This window comes from Polyodon spathula, chromosome 6 (genome assembly GCF_017654505.1).
Source record: "Polyodon spathula isolate WHYD16114869_AA chromosome 6, ASM1765450v1, whole genome shotgun sequence".
Taxonomy (NCBI): Eukaryota; Metazoa; Chordata; class Actinopteri; order Acipenseriformes; family Polyodontidae; genus Polyodon; species Polyodon spathula.
In genome coordinates this window covers 76,892,174-76,908,353 of record NC_054539.1, presented here as the reverse complement: position 1 = coordinate 76,908,353, position 16,180 = coordinate 76,892,174, and the positions used below count along the sequence as shown (strand labels likewise).

General features: G+C 43.4%; 1 protein-coding gene across 2 annotated transcripts in view; it reads left to right on the top strand.

The window, feature by feature from the left end:
* Positions 1-16,180, top strand: part of LOC121317655 (histone-lysine N-methyltransferase SMYD3-like) — a 161,831-nt gene that overhangs the window by 103,848 nt on the left and 41,803 nt on the right. For both annotated transcript variants that reach the window (XM_041253824.1, XM_041253822.1), the window contains exon 2: positions 3,532-3,599. In XM_041253824.1, the coding sequence (XP_041109758.1) occupies positions 3,568-3,599 (32 nt within the window). In that variant the 5' untranslated portion in view covers positions 3,532-3,567. The remainder of the gene's footprint in view (positions 1-3,531; positions 3,600-16,180) is intronic.

The window sequence follows — 16,180 nt, the reverse complement described above, 5'->3', positions numbered from 1 at the left end:
TGGGGTGTGGGACTACTATGCAGCTCACGACACACTGACAGTACCCTGGTATGATGTGTGGTGGTACCATAGACTTCGACGTGACACACATTCTCATTGACTCACACACACACACACACGGGACCACACAGTGTCGACGACATGGTGTTCATACAGACTGTGTGGTGTGTGTGTGTCTGTGGTACTGTCATGACCACGAGTGACACTGACACACACACACACATTGACACACACACACACACACACTTCAGACTTCTCATTGACACACACACACACACTGGTATGATACAGCTGCTGTAACACAGACTTCTCATTGACACACACACACACACACCACTGGTATGATACAGCTGCTGTACACACAGACTTCTCATTGACACACACACACACACACACCACTGGTATGATACAGCTGCTGTACCACAGACTTCTCATTGACACATACACACACACACACACTGATATGATACACACAGACACTCATTGACACACACACACACACACTGGTATGATACAGCTGCTGTACCACAGACTTCTCATTGACACACACACACACACACACACACACACACACACTGGTATGATACAGCTGCTGTACCACAGACTTCTCATTGACACACACACACACACACCACTGGTATGATACAGCTGCTGTAACACAGACTTCTCATTGACACTTCTCATTGATATGACACACACACACACACACCACTGATATGATACAGCTGCTGTAACATAGACTTCTCATTGACACACACACACACCACTGATATGATACAGCTGCTGTAACACAGACTTCTCATTGACACACACACACACCACTGGTATGATACAGCTGCTGTAACACAGACCTGACACACACACACTTCTCATTGACACACACACACACACACACACATACACCACCATGATACACTGCTGTACGACATTGTTTCTCATTGACACAACACACACACTGGTAACTGTGTGTGTTACAGCTATGCTGTAACACAGTGTCTATTGTTGACACACACAAGAGTAACCACTGTGTGTGTGATACAGCTGGTTGTAACCATACTAATGGACAGACCTCTCATACACACACACACACACACACCCACTGGTACACACGCCACTGCTGTGATACAGCTGCTGTCACACACACACACACACACACACACACACACACACACACTGTTTGGTACCAGCTGCTGTGTCACACCAGACTCATTGAATACAGCTGCTGTAACACAGACTTCTCATTGACACACACACACACACACCACTGGTATGATACAGCTGCTGTAACACAGACCTCTCATTGACACACACACACACACACACACACACCACTGGTCATGACACACACACACACACTGTACACAGACTTCTCACAGACTTCACACACACACACACACACACCACTGGTATGATACAGCTGCTGTATCACAGACTTCTACAGAGCCTCTCAAAACAGAAAGAATGTGAGTAACAGCAACCTCTCAGATACTGTAATAAAGGTAAGGGGATATTAAAACCCTTGAAGCTGTGCTCTGTTGAAGGGGTTTCAGTGTGCGATATTGTAAGCCTGTGCTAGGAGCTGCCCAGGGAGTTAACGGTTCCTGTTCTGAAGGGCTTGCTATGCAGAGGAAGCTTTTCATTGGCTGTGTATGGGTAGGCATGTAATAGGGTAAGCATGATAAGAAACAAATGGGATTCAGAGAAAGCCTTCTTTAAGGGAATGGTGCTTAAATATTTTTACAGTGTGTGTGTGTGTGCCTTTGTGTGTACGTGCTACCTGGCTACTTTAATAGGAACACGCTACCTAATTGGATTTGGCATTGCCCTGTGTGTTTTCTGGGGGCGGTGGCTTCTTTCAAGATGAAAATACACTCAATCCATGGAGCCAGAATTGGGTGTGAAGTGCCCAAATCGCTTTTGTATTCTTATACTAGAATTGTATAAGAATAACTGCAATACATGCAGCAAAGTGATATTATGATATGTTTTACTGGGATGTAAAACATTCATGCTAGTATTAACGTATCTGAATTTATTCACAGGCACCAGGGAAAATCCATGTTTACAGATACACACCTACACTAAAAGAAAACAAGAATTCAAGTGTGTATCCACTTACATACTGTCTGGCAAAACAATAGGTAGAAATTAAGTTGTTTTTGTCCCCCATGCGTTGGCATGTAATTTACAGGAGTTTTGATATAAATTGTTAATTATCATACCTGCTTGTCCTGGGCTGGGCGCAGCAATAATATCCAGTTTAAATGTGGTGGCAGAATTGCATATGCAGCGTCTAATAAATCATTCATATCTCATTCAGTTACTTGCATGTCTGCTCTTTGAAATTATAATAGCCGATGAAATAAATACACAATAGCAGTGCGTGTTGATGCATTATAGAACCTGGAAAAGAGCCCCATGGAAATCAGTCTGCCCTCTCACAATTTGACGTTCTTTATGTTCATTAGGAAACAGTTACTGATTTTGTTATTAATTCAGTGACAGAAGTCCAATTGTAGGTTTACTGAGTTAAGGTGTTAACATATGCACAATGCAAGCGACTATATAGGGTGAGATACATTTAAACTAGTCGGAAAATTCTCATTTTGACACACTACAGTTACTGGGAGTTCTGAGCCAAAACTGAACTAATTCAACAAACCCGCTAATATGCCAGGAGTCATGACAAACCACACTACTGAAGAAACTGCTTTTTGGAGAAGGTAGTAAACAAGTCCAATTTAAATGATAATGATTGCAGGCTGGAGGAATCCATGCTCCAGCTCTGTCTGCAGTAGAAGCACATGTTCATGAACAACCAAGAATGAAATCACTGGATTTCCCGTTGTCAGTGTCTGGTAACATTCAGAATGAAATCACTGGATTTCCCATTGTCAGTGTCTGGTAACATTCAGAATGAAATCACTGGATTTCCCGTTGCAGGGTCTGGTAACATTCAGAATGAAATCACTGGATTTCTCGTTGTCAGGGTCTGGTAACATTCAAAATGAAATCACTGGATTTCCCGTTGTCAGTGTCTGGTAACATTCAGAATGAAATCACTGGATTTCCCATTGTCAGTGTCTGGTAACATTCAGAATGAAATCACTGGATTTCCCGTTGCAGGGTCTGGTAACATTCAGAATGAAATCATTGGATTTCTCGTTGTCAGGGTCTGGTAACATTCAGAATGAAATCACTGGATTTCCCGTTGTCAGTGTCTGGTAACATTCAGAATGAAATCACTGGATTTCTCGTTGTCAGTGTCTGGTTACATTCAGAATGAAATCACTGGATTTCCCGTTGTCAGTGTCTGGTAACATTCAGAATGAAATCACTGGATTTCCCGTTGTCAGTGTCTGGTAACATTCAGAATGAAATCACTGGATTTCCCATTGTCAGTGTCTGGTAACATTCAGAATGAAATCACTGGATTTCTCGTTGTCAGTGTCTGGTAATATTCAGAATGAAATCACTGGATTTCCTATTGTCAGTGTCAGGTAACACTGGGATCTTACCTTTTTTACACAGATCACCTGCAACTGTTTCACCATCAGCGATGGAGAGATGCAGGAAGTTGGCGTTGGACTCTATCCCAGGTAAGATTCATGCAAAACACAAACCTTCAATCACAGTAATGACTGTTTAAACTGACAAAACCCCTTAAAACAACATACTGTACTTTCTCCACATATGACAGTCCGGTTGCCACCTGGACAATAATTCCAGAACTCTGCGAGACAGAACAAGATTCTGAAGCTGCCTTTAAACTGAAGGAAATCAACATGTAAATTGAGCGCTAAACCTTTGCTGAATTGGTTCTGTTGATTAATTATCTCAAGGCAGCATGACAATAGCTTTTAACAAATTAAATAAGTAACATCTTCAATATTTATTTATTTTATCAATAGTTTTGAAAATATATATTTTAAAGTTTCTTTATAGTTTCTAATAGTATATCACCTTCTCCCGCTCAGATCATTAATACTGGGCAGCTGTTCACTATTCCTGACACCAGACAGCCTGAACACTGGTCAGTGTTATTATTTAATTGGGACAGTCAGTGTAAATTAGGGCTATATATTACTAATTAAAAGGATATAAATAGCTTTTAAAGACTGATGACTGAAATACTTGTTTATTTTGCAAAATTAGTATCTTGAATAAGCCTAAACACATTTTTATTCGAGATGCTTTTTTTATTTTGTTAGTTTTGTATTGTCACAATGATTCAGATAATTAAGAAGCAGTATAAATTAAGCAAGTGTTTAGACCTCAATTCACCTGTTTATTTCTTTCAGTTTAAGGGCAACTTCAAACCGCTGTCCCATCCCAAAGTTTTCCTGAATTATGGGGCCAGGTGGCAGCCCTACATATGACAGACACATCCAAATATAGCAATGCAGTGCTAGTGCAGATGAATCATTGCGAGCAAAAGCTAGAGGCCATTTAAGTGTGATGTGCATGAACATTACTAGCCTGTCGAAGAGCTGCTCGCTGTCTGGAATCTTTGATAGAGCTGCTCGCTGTCTGGAATCTTTGATAGAGCTGCTCGCTGTCTGGAATCTTTGATAGAGCTGCTCGCTGTCTGGAATCTTTGATAGAGCTGCTCGCTGTCTGGAATCTTTGATAGAGCTGCTCGCTGTCTGGAATCTTTGATGCAGCTCCTCGCTGTCCGGAATCTGTGATGGAGCTCCTCGCTGTCCGGAAGCTGTGATGGAGCTCCTCGCTGTCCGGAAGCTGTGATGGAGCTCCTCGCTGTCCGGAAGCTGTGATGGAGCTCCTCGCTGTCCGGAAGCTGTGATGGAGCTCCTCGCTGTCCGGAAGCTGTGATGGAGCTCCTCGCTGTCCGGAAGCTGTGATGGAGCTCCTCACTGTCTGGAAGCTGTGATGGAGCTCCTCACTGTCTGGAAGCTGTGATGGAGCTCCTCACTGTCTGGAAGCTGTGATGGAGCTCCTCTGGAATCTGTCACTGTCTGAAGCTGTGATGGAGCTCCTCACTGTCTGGAAGCTGTGATGGAGCTCCTCACTGTCTGGAAGCTGTGATGGAGCTCCTCACTGTCTGGAAGCTGTGATGGAGCTCCTCACTGTCTGGAAGCTGTGATGGAGCTCCTCACTGTCTGGAAGCTGTGATGGAGCTCCTCACTGTCTGGAAGCTGTGATGGAGCTCCTCACTGTCTGGAAGCTGTGATGGAGCTCCTCACTGTCTGGAAGCTGTGATGGAGCTCCTCACTGTCTGGAAGCTGTGATGGAGCTCCTCACTGTCTGGTATCTGTGATGGAGCTCCTCTCTGTCTGGTATCTGTGATGGAGCTCCTCTCTGTCTGGTATCTGTGATGGAGCTCCTCTCTGTCTGGTATCTGTGATGGAGCTCCTCGCTGTCTGGTATCTGTGATGGAGCGCCTCGCTGTCTGGAATCTGTGATGGAGCTCCTCACTGTCTGGAAGCTGTGATGGAGCTCCTCACTGTCTGGAAGCTGTGATGGAGCTCCTCACTGTCTGGAAGCTGTGATGGAGCGCCTCACTGTCTGGAAGCTGTGATGGAGCTCCTCACTGCCTGGAAGCTGTGATGGAGCTCCTCACTGTCTGGAAGCTGTGATGGAGTGCCTCACTGTCTGGAAGCTGTGATGGAGCTCCTCACTGTCTGGAAGCTGTGATGGAGCTGCCACGGCCTTCATACAGATTACATTGGTCTACCAAAAGAACATTCAACAATTAGCAAGTACGGTTCTAGAACTGTGGGCTAGGTGAGCATACCTGGTCTAAGTAAGAGATCTCTAAAGAATATTAACATTCATAACCAGCTGCGCCAAAGACAAATGAAAAGAATGGGAAGACCAGCCTCCATCAGCCTTCAGGGATTCTTATGTACTCTGAACAAACTAAAAGGTTTGTTCAATGAGGAACTACCTATGTAATGGGAATTACTGTTCCAAGGAGAATCATTGTTACAGCTGTAACCAAGTGTTTTGTGGTGTTCAGGGCCTAGATATTGTATGCAGAAGCCAGACTGGAGACATTCACCTTTAGTTTTGGCTGTGCAGCTTTTATAAAAGCCTTATATTAGTGGGGTTCACGAAGTAACTGCGAGCATTATGTCAGGGAAGATGGTTTGATTACTGTAGCTGCTTTTAAAAGTGGTTTGGCCTTTTAAAAGTGGATGCTTTGATTATATTTAACAGTGATCTTTGATGGCTTTGAACATTATACAGGTTGAATGTTAAGATTACTTTTAACATTCCGGCTGTTTTCAGGAAAGGCCAAATATAGTCTGTTTAAAAAACTGAAAGAGTAGGTTTAGAAAAAATGCTGGATGATCCATAAAGAGGTTTTGGAGGGTGTTGTTTGGAATAAAGGTTTCAAATTAGATTGTATTTCAGTTTTTTTAGCTAAATATGTCCATCATAATCTTTTTATAATTTCTTTTTTCTTTTTTTTGTTTTGGTTCACTATGAACGGCTAAAGCTCATTATCCTGTCAAAATACGACACACCCTGTCTGGCTCGCACACTAAACCCTCTCTGTGCTGCTGTTATTGAACCTTGCACTCTGACTCACACTCTGAACCCTCTCTGTGCTGCTGTTATTGAACCCTGTCTGACTCGCACTCTGAACCCTCTCTGTGCTGCTGTTATTGAACCCTGTCTGACTCACACACTGAACCCTCTCTGTGCTGCTGTTATTGAACCCTGTCTGACTCGCACTCTGAACCCTCTCTGTGCTGCTGTTATTGAACCCTGTCTGACTCACACTCTGAACCCTCTCTGTGCTGCTGTTATTGAACCCTGTCTGACTCACACTCTGAACCCTCTCTGTGCTGCTGTTATTGAACCCTGTCTGACTCGCACTCTGAACCCTCTCTGTGCTGCTGTTATTGAACCCTGTCTGACTCGCACTCTGAACCCTCTCTGTGCTGCTGTTATTGAACCCTGTCTGACTCGCACTCTGAACCCTCTCTGTGCTGCTGTTATTGAACCCTGTCTGACTCGCACTCTGAACCCTCTCTGTGCTGCTGTTATTGAACCCTGTCTGACTCGCACTCTGAACCCTCTCTGTGCTGCTGTTATTGAACCCTGTCTGACTCGCACTCTGAACCCTCTCTGTGCTGCTGTTATTGAACCCTGTCTGACTCGCACTCTGACTCGCACTCTGACCCTCTCTGTGCTGCTGTTATTGAACCCTGTCTGACTCGCACTCTGAACCCTCTCTGTGCTGCTGTTATTGAACCCTGTCTGACTCGCACTCTGAACCCTCTCTGTGCTGCTGTTATTGAACCCTGTCTGACTCGCACTCTGAACCCTCTCTGTGCTGCTGTTATTGAACCCTGTCTGACTCGCACTCTGAACCCTCTCTGTGCTGCTGTTATTGAACCCTGTCTGACTCGCACTCTGAACCCTCTCTGTGCTGCTGTTATTGAACCCTGTCTGACTCGCACTCTGAACCCTCTCTGTGCTGCTGTTATTGAACCCTGTCTGACTCGCACTCTGAACCCTCTCTGTGCTGCTGTTATTGAACCCTGTCTGACTCGCACTCTGAACCCTCTCTGTGCTGCTGTTATTGAACCCTGTCTGACTCGCACTCTGAACCCTCTCTGTGCTGCTGTTATTGAACCCTGTCTGACTCGCACTCTGAACCCTCTCTGTGCTGCTGTTATTGAACCCTGTCTGACTCGCACTCTGAACCCTCTCTGTGCTGCTGTTATTGAACCCTGTCTGACTCGCACTCTGAACCCTCTCTGTGCTGCTGTTATTGAACCCTGTCTGACTCGCACTCTGAACCCTCTCTGTGCTGCTGTTATTGAACCCTGTCTGACTCGCACTCTGAACCCTCTCTGTGCTGCTGTTATTGAACCCTGTCTGACTCGCACTCTGAACCCTCTCTGTGCTGCTGTTATTGAACCCTGTCTGACTCGCACTCTGAACCCTCTCTGTGCTGCTGTTATTGAACCCTGTCTGACTCGCACTCTGAACCCTCTCTGTGCTGCTGTTATTGAACCCTGTCTGACTCGCACTCTGAACCCTCTCTGTGCTGCTGTTATTGAACCCTGTCTGACTCGCACTCTGAACCCTCTCTGTGCTGCTGTTATTGAACCCTGTCTGACTCGCACTCTGAACCCTCTCTGTGCTGCTGTTATTGAACCCTGTCTGACTCGCACTCTGACCCTCTCTGTGCTGCTGTTACTGTGCTGCTGTTATTGAACCCTGCCTGACTCGCACTCTGAACCCTCTCTGTGCTGCTGTTATTGAACCCTGTCTGACTCGCACTCTGAACCCTCTCTGTGCTGCTGTTATTGAACCCTGTCTGACTCGCACTCTGAACCCTCTCTGTGCTGCTGTTATTGAACCCTGTCTGACTCGCACTCTGAACCCTCTCTGTGCTGCTGTTATTGAACCCTGTCTGACTCGCACTCTGAACCCTCTCTGTGCTGCACCCTGTCTGACTCGCACTCTGAACCCTCTCTGTGCTGCTGTTATTGAACCCTGTCTGACTCGCACTCTGAACCCTCTCTGTGCTGCTGTTATTGAACCCTGTCTGACTCGCACTCTGAACCCTCTCTGTGCTGCTGTTATTGAACCCTGTCTGACTCGCACTCTGAACCCTCTCTGTGCTGCTGTTATTGAACCCTGTCTGACTCGCACTCTGAACCCTCTCTGTGCTGCTGTTATTGAACCCTGTCTGACTCGCACTCTGAACCCTCTCTGTGCTGCTGTTATTGAACCCTGTCTGACTCGCACTGACTGAACCCTCTCTGTGCTGCTGTTATTGAACCCTGCCTGACTCGCACTCTGAACCCTCTCTGTGCTGCTGTTATTGAACCCTGTCTGACTCGCACTCTGAACCCTCTCTGTGCTGCTGTTATTGAACCCTGTGCTGAACCCTCTGCACTCTGAACCCTCTCTGTGCTGCTGTTATTGAACCCTGTCTGACTCGCACTCTGAACCCTCTCTGTGCTGCTGTTATTGAACCCTGTCTGACTCGCACTCTGAACCCTCTCTGTGCTGCTGTTATTGAACCCTGTCTGACTCGCACTCTGAACCCTCTCTGTGCTGCTGTTATTGAACCCTGTCTGACTCGCACTCTGAACCCTCTCTGTGCTGCTGTTATTGAACCCTGTCTGACTCGCACTCTGAACCCTCTCTGTGCTGCTGTTATTGAACCCTGTCTGACTCGCACTCTGAACCCTCTCTGTGCTGCTGTTATTGAACCCTGTCTGACTCACCCTGCCTGACTCGCACTCTGAACCCTCTCTGTGCTGCTGTTATTGAACCCTGTCTGACTCGCACTCTGAACCCTCTCTGTGCTGCTGTTATTGAACCCTGTCTGACTCGCACTCTGAACCCTCTCTGTGCTGCTGTTATTGAACCCTGTCTGACTCGCACTCTGAACCCTCTCTGTGCTGCTGTTATTGAACCCTGTCTGACTCGCACACTGAACCCTCTCTGTGCTGCTGTTATTGAACCCTGTCTGACTCGCACTCTGAACCCTCTCTGTGCTGCTGTTATTGAACCCTGTCTGACTCGCACTCTGAACCCTCTCTGTGCTGCTGTTATTGAACCCTGTCTGACTCGCACTCTGAATCGTTGCACGAAGCCTCTAAAGTCGTTGCAGCGTACGTTTACTCTAAGGGGCTTTAGGGTGTTGTTTTGTTTCACCGCCGAAAAGTAAAACAACCTTTAACCTGCAATGTAATTTTTTTTTTTTTAAAGTAAAAACATGTTCTTTTTCACTTCATTGAAATGTACCTCTATCCTTGCAATAAGTAAAATAACATTAAACCGATAGATCAGTGCTGACTTGCCAAGAAAAAGCCTTGACTTTTCAGTGTTTGTTTTGAATTGCCAGTGACACCACTGGTTGCTAAGCAACTCAAAATATAATTAGGAACATTAGCAGCAAATTATTAATAATATAATACCTCCATGTTGCAGTGGGGGCACTAGGGTTAATAATAATAAATAATGTCATTGAAGTTACCAACGCCTCTAAATGTATTTAATACGCTTCAGTGGACTCTATACCAACACAAACCCCTCGTTAGGGGTGTACCAGCTACTCGTATTTGCTTCTGGTCCCATTAAATATGCATTCACCTTCCTTCAATTATAACGTGAAGAGACACAAACATATGATAATTGTGTGCTGCTTGAAGAGAGTGGGTGTTTATAATGCAGGCAGGCACATGTAAACTTAGTTATTAGAAAAACATCAGAATATTGCTTGCATTGTATTAACTGTTCAAAGTTAAAACAGAAAATCCATTTCATTTTTAGTCGATTGAATTGGCTACCATTTCATCAGTGATCTGTTACATAAGTACCTGCCTAATCAAACGACCCATCACTAATAAAAAACAACTGCATAGATTAATTAACTCATGGCTGGCTATTAGGGTTATTTCAGATGATAAATGCATTTAAAAAGTCATCACGTACTGATGCTAATAATTGGAACCAAGGTTCCTTTATGATCAATGTTGTTTTTGTGACAAAAATACAATTCTGCTATCGTGTGTAGATCAATAAACAATAAACAATAAACCTGGCTATAAATCTGGGGAAGCATGAAATGGCATCACTGATGGGCCGCTGCTTGCAGCCTCCATACTATATGTAACAGCTAGCAAGCGCTTCGATGACAGGCCATCTCACGGTGTCTGTCCCTCGAGACACATTTCCAAGGATGTACCTTCAATGGGTTCTGTTTCAGAATAGCTTGCTTATTAAAGCTGTCGACGCTGAGAAGACATTCATTTGATGCTACTGTATGTGACTTGAGTTATTTGGGCAGCATTGCTACTGCTGCACAATCGTAGAGTGACAGAAATGAATTAGAATCCCACAGCATGCATGGCCTGATTAATACATATTAGGTTGAAAAAGGCTGGGAATCCATGTATTTATGCTATAAAAATGATGTAGAACCCTACAGTATTCAGTTCGTTATATAGGACACATCCCTTAAGCTTTGATAGATGAGACCCACCAGATGAGCAAAAGAACAGCAAAATAAAAAGACCGGCAATGGGAGGGCAGTGAGTTCTGAACATGTCTTTTTAAATAATTAGTGAGGAGCTAACTGTGTTTTCAAAAGAAGAGTTACCAAAGGGGTTATTGGAAAACAAGATGGTGGGTGTCGTTTTCAAAACAGTGCACACCTGCATGAGCGCAGTTGAGCAGCTATCGTGGTCTTGTTTTAGAGCAGCATCTCTGCTGAAGCAACCCGGGCAGACTGTTAAGCAGACCCAGACCCAGAGCAATCCAAGTATGGAAATGGAATATATGCAACACATTTTTGCACGTTGTAAGTAGTGCTTTGTTCGGGTTATTCTGTTTGTTAGTACATTAGCTGGTGGGATGACTGTAGCTGGGTGATTCTACTTTATCTAGTACTGTATTATTTTGAATTACCGCCGCCCTTGAATAAGCACCATACTCAGATGTCAGATTTGTAATAGTCGCTGCTCTCTAATAAATGCTGCTCTCAATAATGAATCATATACATTTTGTCCATTACAAATAGAAACAAAATGAATTGAACAATGCATTTAAAAGAATACAATTGCACACTGGAGCATGCCGGTATTTTACTGAGAAGTGTATGGAACTGTGACGGAATACCCCTGCCCCTGGGTGTATTGGGTTATTTTGTATAGTGTGGGTTATGTAACATGGATGAGCTCAAATGTATGTTGGTATGTGGGCATGGGGGAAGTCAAAATCATTTCATATGCAGACTGTGCCGGGGCCAGATTGAATGATTATCAATCAAGTCCCAGCACAGCTGCTTAAGAGTCACAGTTCTTCGTGTCGGGGTTGGTGTGTCTGTGATGGAATACAGGAGAGAGAAGGAGACGAACATCTAAAATAATAGTAACAATTGTTACCCGTGCTGGAAGGACCAGCATGATATTTGTTTGGGGTTTGTCCACTGCTTTGTTTGTCTATTTATTTTGGCCAGCGTGCTGTTTTGTTTGTTCTGTGTTGTGTTTTGTTAAGTATTAAAATTTTTATATAAACCACGCATCAGCGCTTCTTCGTTCACAATACTGTGTCCTGCGTTTCACCCGCAAGCCATCTTGCCATAGGAACCCAAACAAAAAACGAATAGCGTAGGTACACTATGCACTATGTACTGATACTGGTGTAGGAGCAAATATAGCAGCACTAAAATAAATATTTATATTCAGGAATTAGCAAGAAAAATAACACATTTTAGTTGTAATGCAGGATCTGTATGATTATTATTTACATTTCTTAAGTGCATTTCTGTTTTGGTTGTATGCAAGCAGAAGCCAGAGTAGCTCTTGTTGTAGCGTTGCTGTTTAGGGGATAGCCACAGGATCAATTTGTCTTCCTCACAAAGCCCTGTCTGGATCAGGAGACTGCGAATGTTTAGTTGTCTTGCTGGTTGAAGAGAAGGAAACACACTGTATAGTAAAGAGTTCAGCCCTGCGACTCTTAGAAACTGCTGTAAAAAGAAAGGGAAAATAAACTGACCTAGCCAAGGACGATCTCAAATTGGCTCAGCACCGACAACAGCATCATTATAATAAAAATGCATGAATTTGAACCTTTCGACCAGGAGACAAAGTAATGCTGCTGCTTCCCTCCACTGAATCACAGCCATATCAAGTGATTCGGGCTATAGGAAAGGTGAATTATGAAATCTAGACATTCCTGATGAAAGAGAAATTTTTCATGTCAATTTGTTAAAGCCCGGCAGGTAAGGGAGGCCTTATTTATAACCATAGGTGAAGTAGAGGATGATTTAGGCCCAGGTCTAGAGACCTCTAGCACAAAAGACATTTCGATGGGGAAACAGTTACTTCCTGATCAGCAACGTGACCTGCATAAGTTCATTGAGGAGTTCAGTGATGTTTTTTCAGACGTGCCGGCAGAACTAAACTTGTTGCATATACCATTAACTCTGCCCCAGGTGTCACAGTGCGAGAGAGACCTTACTGAATCCCAAAAAGTCGACAAAGTGGTGTGAGCAAAGAGGTGTGGGACGTGCTTGAACTTGGGGTGATTGAGCCTTCCAGGAGTGAGGGGTGCAGTCCAATTATGATAGTGGACAAAAAAGTCGGCACCAAGTGCTTCTGCGTTGATTTCTGTAAGGTAAATACTATTGTCAAGTTCTATGCGTACCCCATGCCTCGGGTCGACAAACTTCTCGATAGACTGAACTGCTAGATTTATCTCAACTGGATCTGACGAAGGGATGCTGGCAGATCCCATTAAACCACAATTCTAGAGAGAAAACCACATTTTCTATACCAGAAAGGCTGTTCCATTTCACAACCATGCCGTTTGGGCTTCATGGTGCGCCCGCTGCCTTTCAGAGACTGATTGACCAGGTTTTACACCCACATCGTGGCTATGTGGCAGCATATATTGACAATGTGGTTATTTACAGCTCCACCTGGTGAGAGCATTTGGCTAGGATCATGGCCGTCCTTCAGTCTCTAAGGGTAGCCATTAAATGGGCTACTCACTCTTTACGATACTACCTGCTGGGACATTCATTTGATCTTGTCACTCACCACGCCCCACTCAAGTGGTTAAGCACAATGAAGGACAGCAATGCTCGGATAACTCTGTGGTATCTGACATTGCAGCCCTTCATGTACCACATGGTACATGTGCAGGGAAAGACCACCAAAATGCAGATTATTTTTCCCAGGAGGGGGGAGTAATGAGAAAAGCAGATCTAGCTGAGTGTTCCTTCGGCTCCACTCTGAGCTTTGGGAGATTGAATGATTATTGATGTTAGATCTCCCTCTCGACCTGCGAGGGTGCTGTGTAAGAGAATAGAGTACCCTCGACTAAATGGCACAACAGTTTATTCCCAAGGTTGGGTGGAAGTCGGCCATTTAGAAATGAGGCAAAGCTACAGTATATGAACACGATGACCCGGATGGGAAACGACGTGGCATCCGCGGATTGGAGGAGCGGATGCGTTTGTTGATCAAGGGGTTGTAGGTGAAGTTACAAAAAGGGGACGTAGTGATGTGATCTGTTCCTTTGTGAATGGTTATGTTAAATGACCAAAAGGAGAACCTGTGCTGTGAAATGTGAGTGTTTTGTTTGTCCCTAATAAAACTGTTTGTAAGTATTTGGACGGCTAACATGATCCGGAGCTGTCGCCAGAGGCCAGCACCAAACCCAGATCAACATCACAGCACTTTGTTGTCACTAAAGAACAGCATTTTCACTACGAGCACTAGAGCACACACTGCGGACTGGTGTTTCTGTTTGTGTATGTGTTACGTGTGGATGAATTGAAACGGGACTGTTATTATTTCAGGGCCAACCCACAGATTACTAATAAGCAATACACACTGCTGTATTGCTTCATTACCATTGTTATTGTTTACTGTTGATAAAAACATTAAACAGCATTGCACCTGGATTATAATTGTCTGTCTGTTAATTGCTCACTTGCACCTGCACACTGCTAACCACTTTGTCACAATTAGACACAGGCTTTTTTATATTTCTTTTGTAAAGTGCCCTGGAATGTTGCTTGAAGAGCTCTATATAAGTGACATTATTATTATTATTATTATCCAAAAAAGCAATCTAGCATAAAAAAAAAAACATTATATTGTTGCCCCTTCTTCATAGTTTTATATTTCTTTACACAGAATTATATAGAAAAGTCCAGTTATTACTTACCTTAATGTATTTAAAATTATACTGCGTATTTTCTTATCAGTTTCCTTTAATGTATATGTATCATTGTTATTCATAATAATAATAATAATAATAATTGTATAAAAAATGATAGTAGTCATTAGACATTTTTGTTGTTCTGGCTTGCTGACATATAGATCAGTTTCTTTTGACAGATCCATAAATGTGTTATGCTACTCTGTAATCAGTCTAGATATGAGCATTCATTGTTTTAATGTAATTTAAATCACGTTAAACACTGTATATATAAACACACATATGTAAATTATTATGCATGATTATTATTTCTTTTGGCGACTGACAGTATCTGACAGGTTGAGATGAATTGATAAGTTTTCAGGTCCTGGTAATGTATAGACTGTCAACATTAATATACTAAAAACGGTTTTATTCACTGATATGTAAATATATACATATGCATTTAACAAAAAGTATCTACATTAGCAGCTGCATTTCTCCATTGAGAAGAACATCCTGCATAAAACAGGCGATGCTGTGTTCGGTCTGATTCTTTCATTACAGCGCATATCACTGCCTCACATCAGCTGTGACAGAAAGAGACACTTACTGCAAAGGGAGGGCGGGCAGGCAGGCAGGCCATAGATTCATGTAAAATTGTGTGACAAACAGGGCAGAAATCAGAGACAGACAGGGTCCATACAACCCCAGATTATTGTACTCTCAACCACTTTTCATTGCATTTGGAAGTAGTTCTCTGTCTATATATTTATTGATATATAATGTGTGTGTAAGTTAGTGGGCCGTATACCACATCACTCTGACAGTGCATAATTGCACCAGGAACCGTTACAAAAACATGACCCTTCTCAAAAAAACTCCACCACATTTCGCACGTTACTTCACAGAGACGTGCCGTTCTTTCAGCTCATTATACATCTACACTATTTATTGAGCTACACCTTGTGGAAGGTGACTTTCACCTGCCAGGACTTCATAGACTTTCAGCATTTACTTTTGCTGCACTTCTCATACAAATTCTGACAGGTATGAATTAAAACTGAAAACAAACACATCAAAGAGACCATTTCAAATAGAAAAGCAGGACACTGGGGCTTTATCACAGGTGGCTTTTCAGTGCTGGGACAGGTTCTTTGGGACAGGTAGTGCTACTGTGTCATGTTCACCAGACCATAAAGAAATAAGCAAGTTAGAGTTCATTTATAAACAGTATATATTTTACATTTACAATAGACTAAAGGAGGCTTCACATCAATCACTACAGCTAATACTCTCAGGAAACACAAACTTACCAGTTCTTATATTTTTGTTGTGATAATTTGTTATGGTCCAGTTCACTGTGGATCCAGGACCTCAGTCTTCTTTAGTTCACACTTCTGCAGAGTTAACCCTGAGGGTTTTAGTGCAGATCACATCAATTGTTGCCTATTTTCTACAGCTCCTTAGAGTCCAAATGAGTGGCAGGGATAGAAGTTTCTCTTTTTTTCATTTGAGACTGTTTAAATTA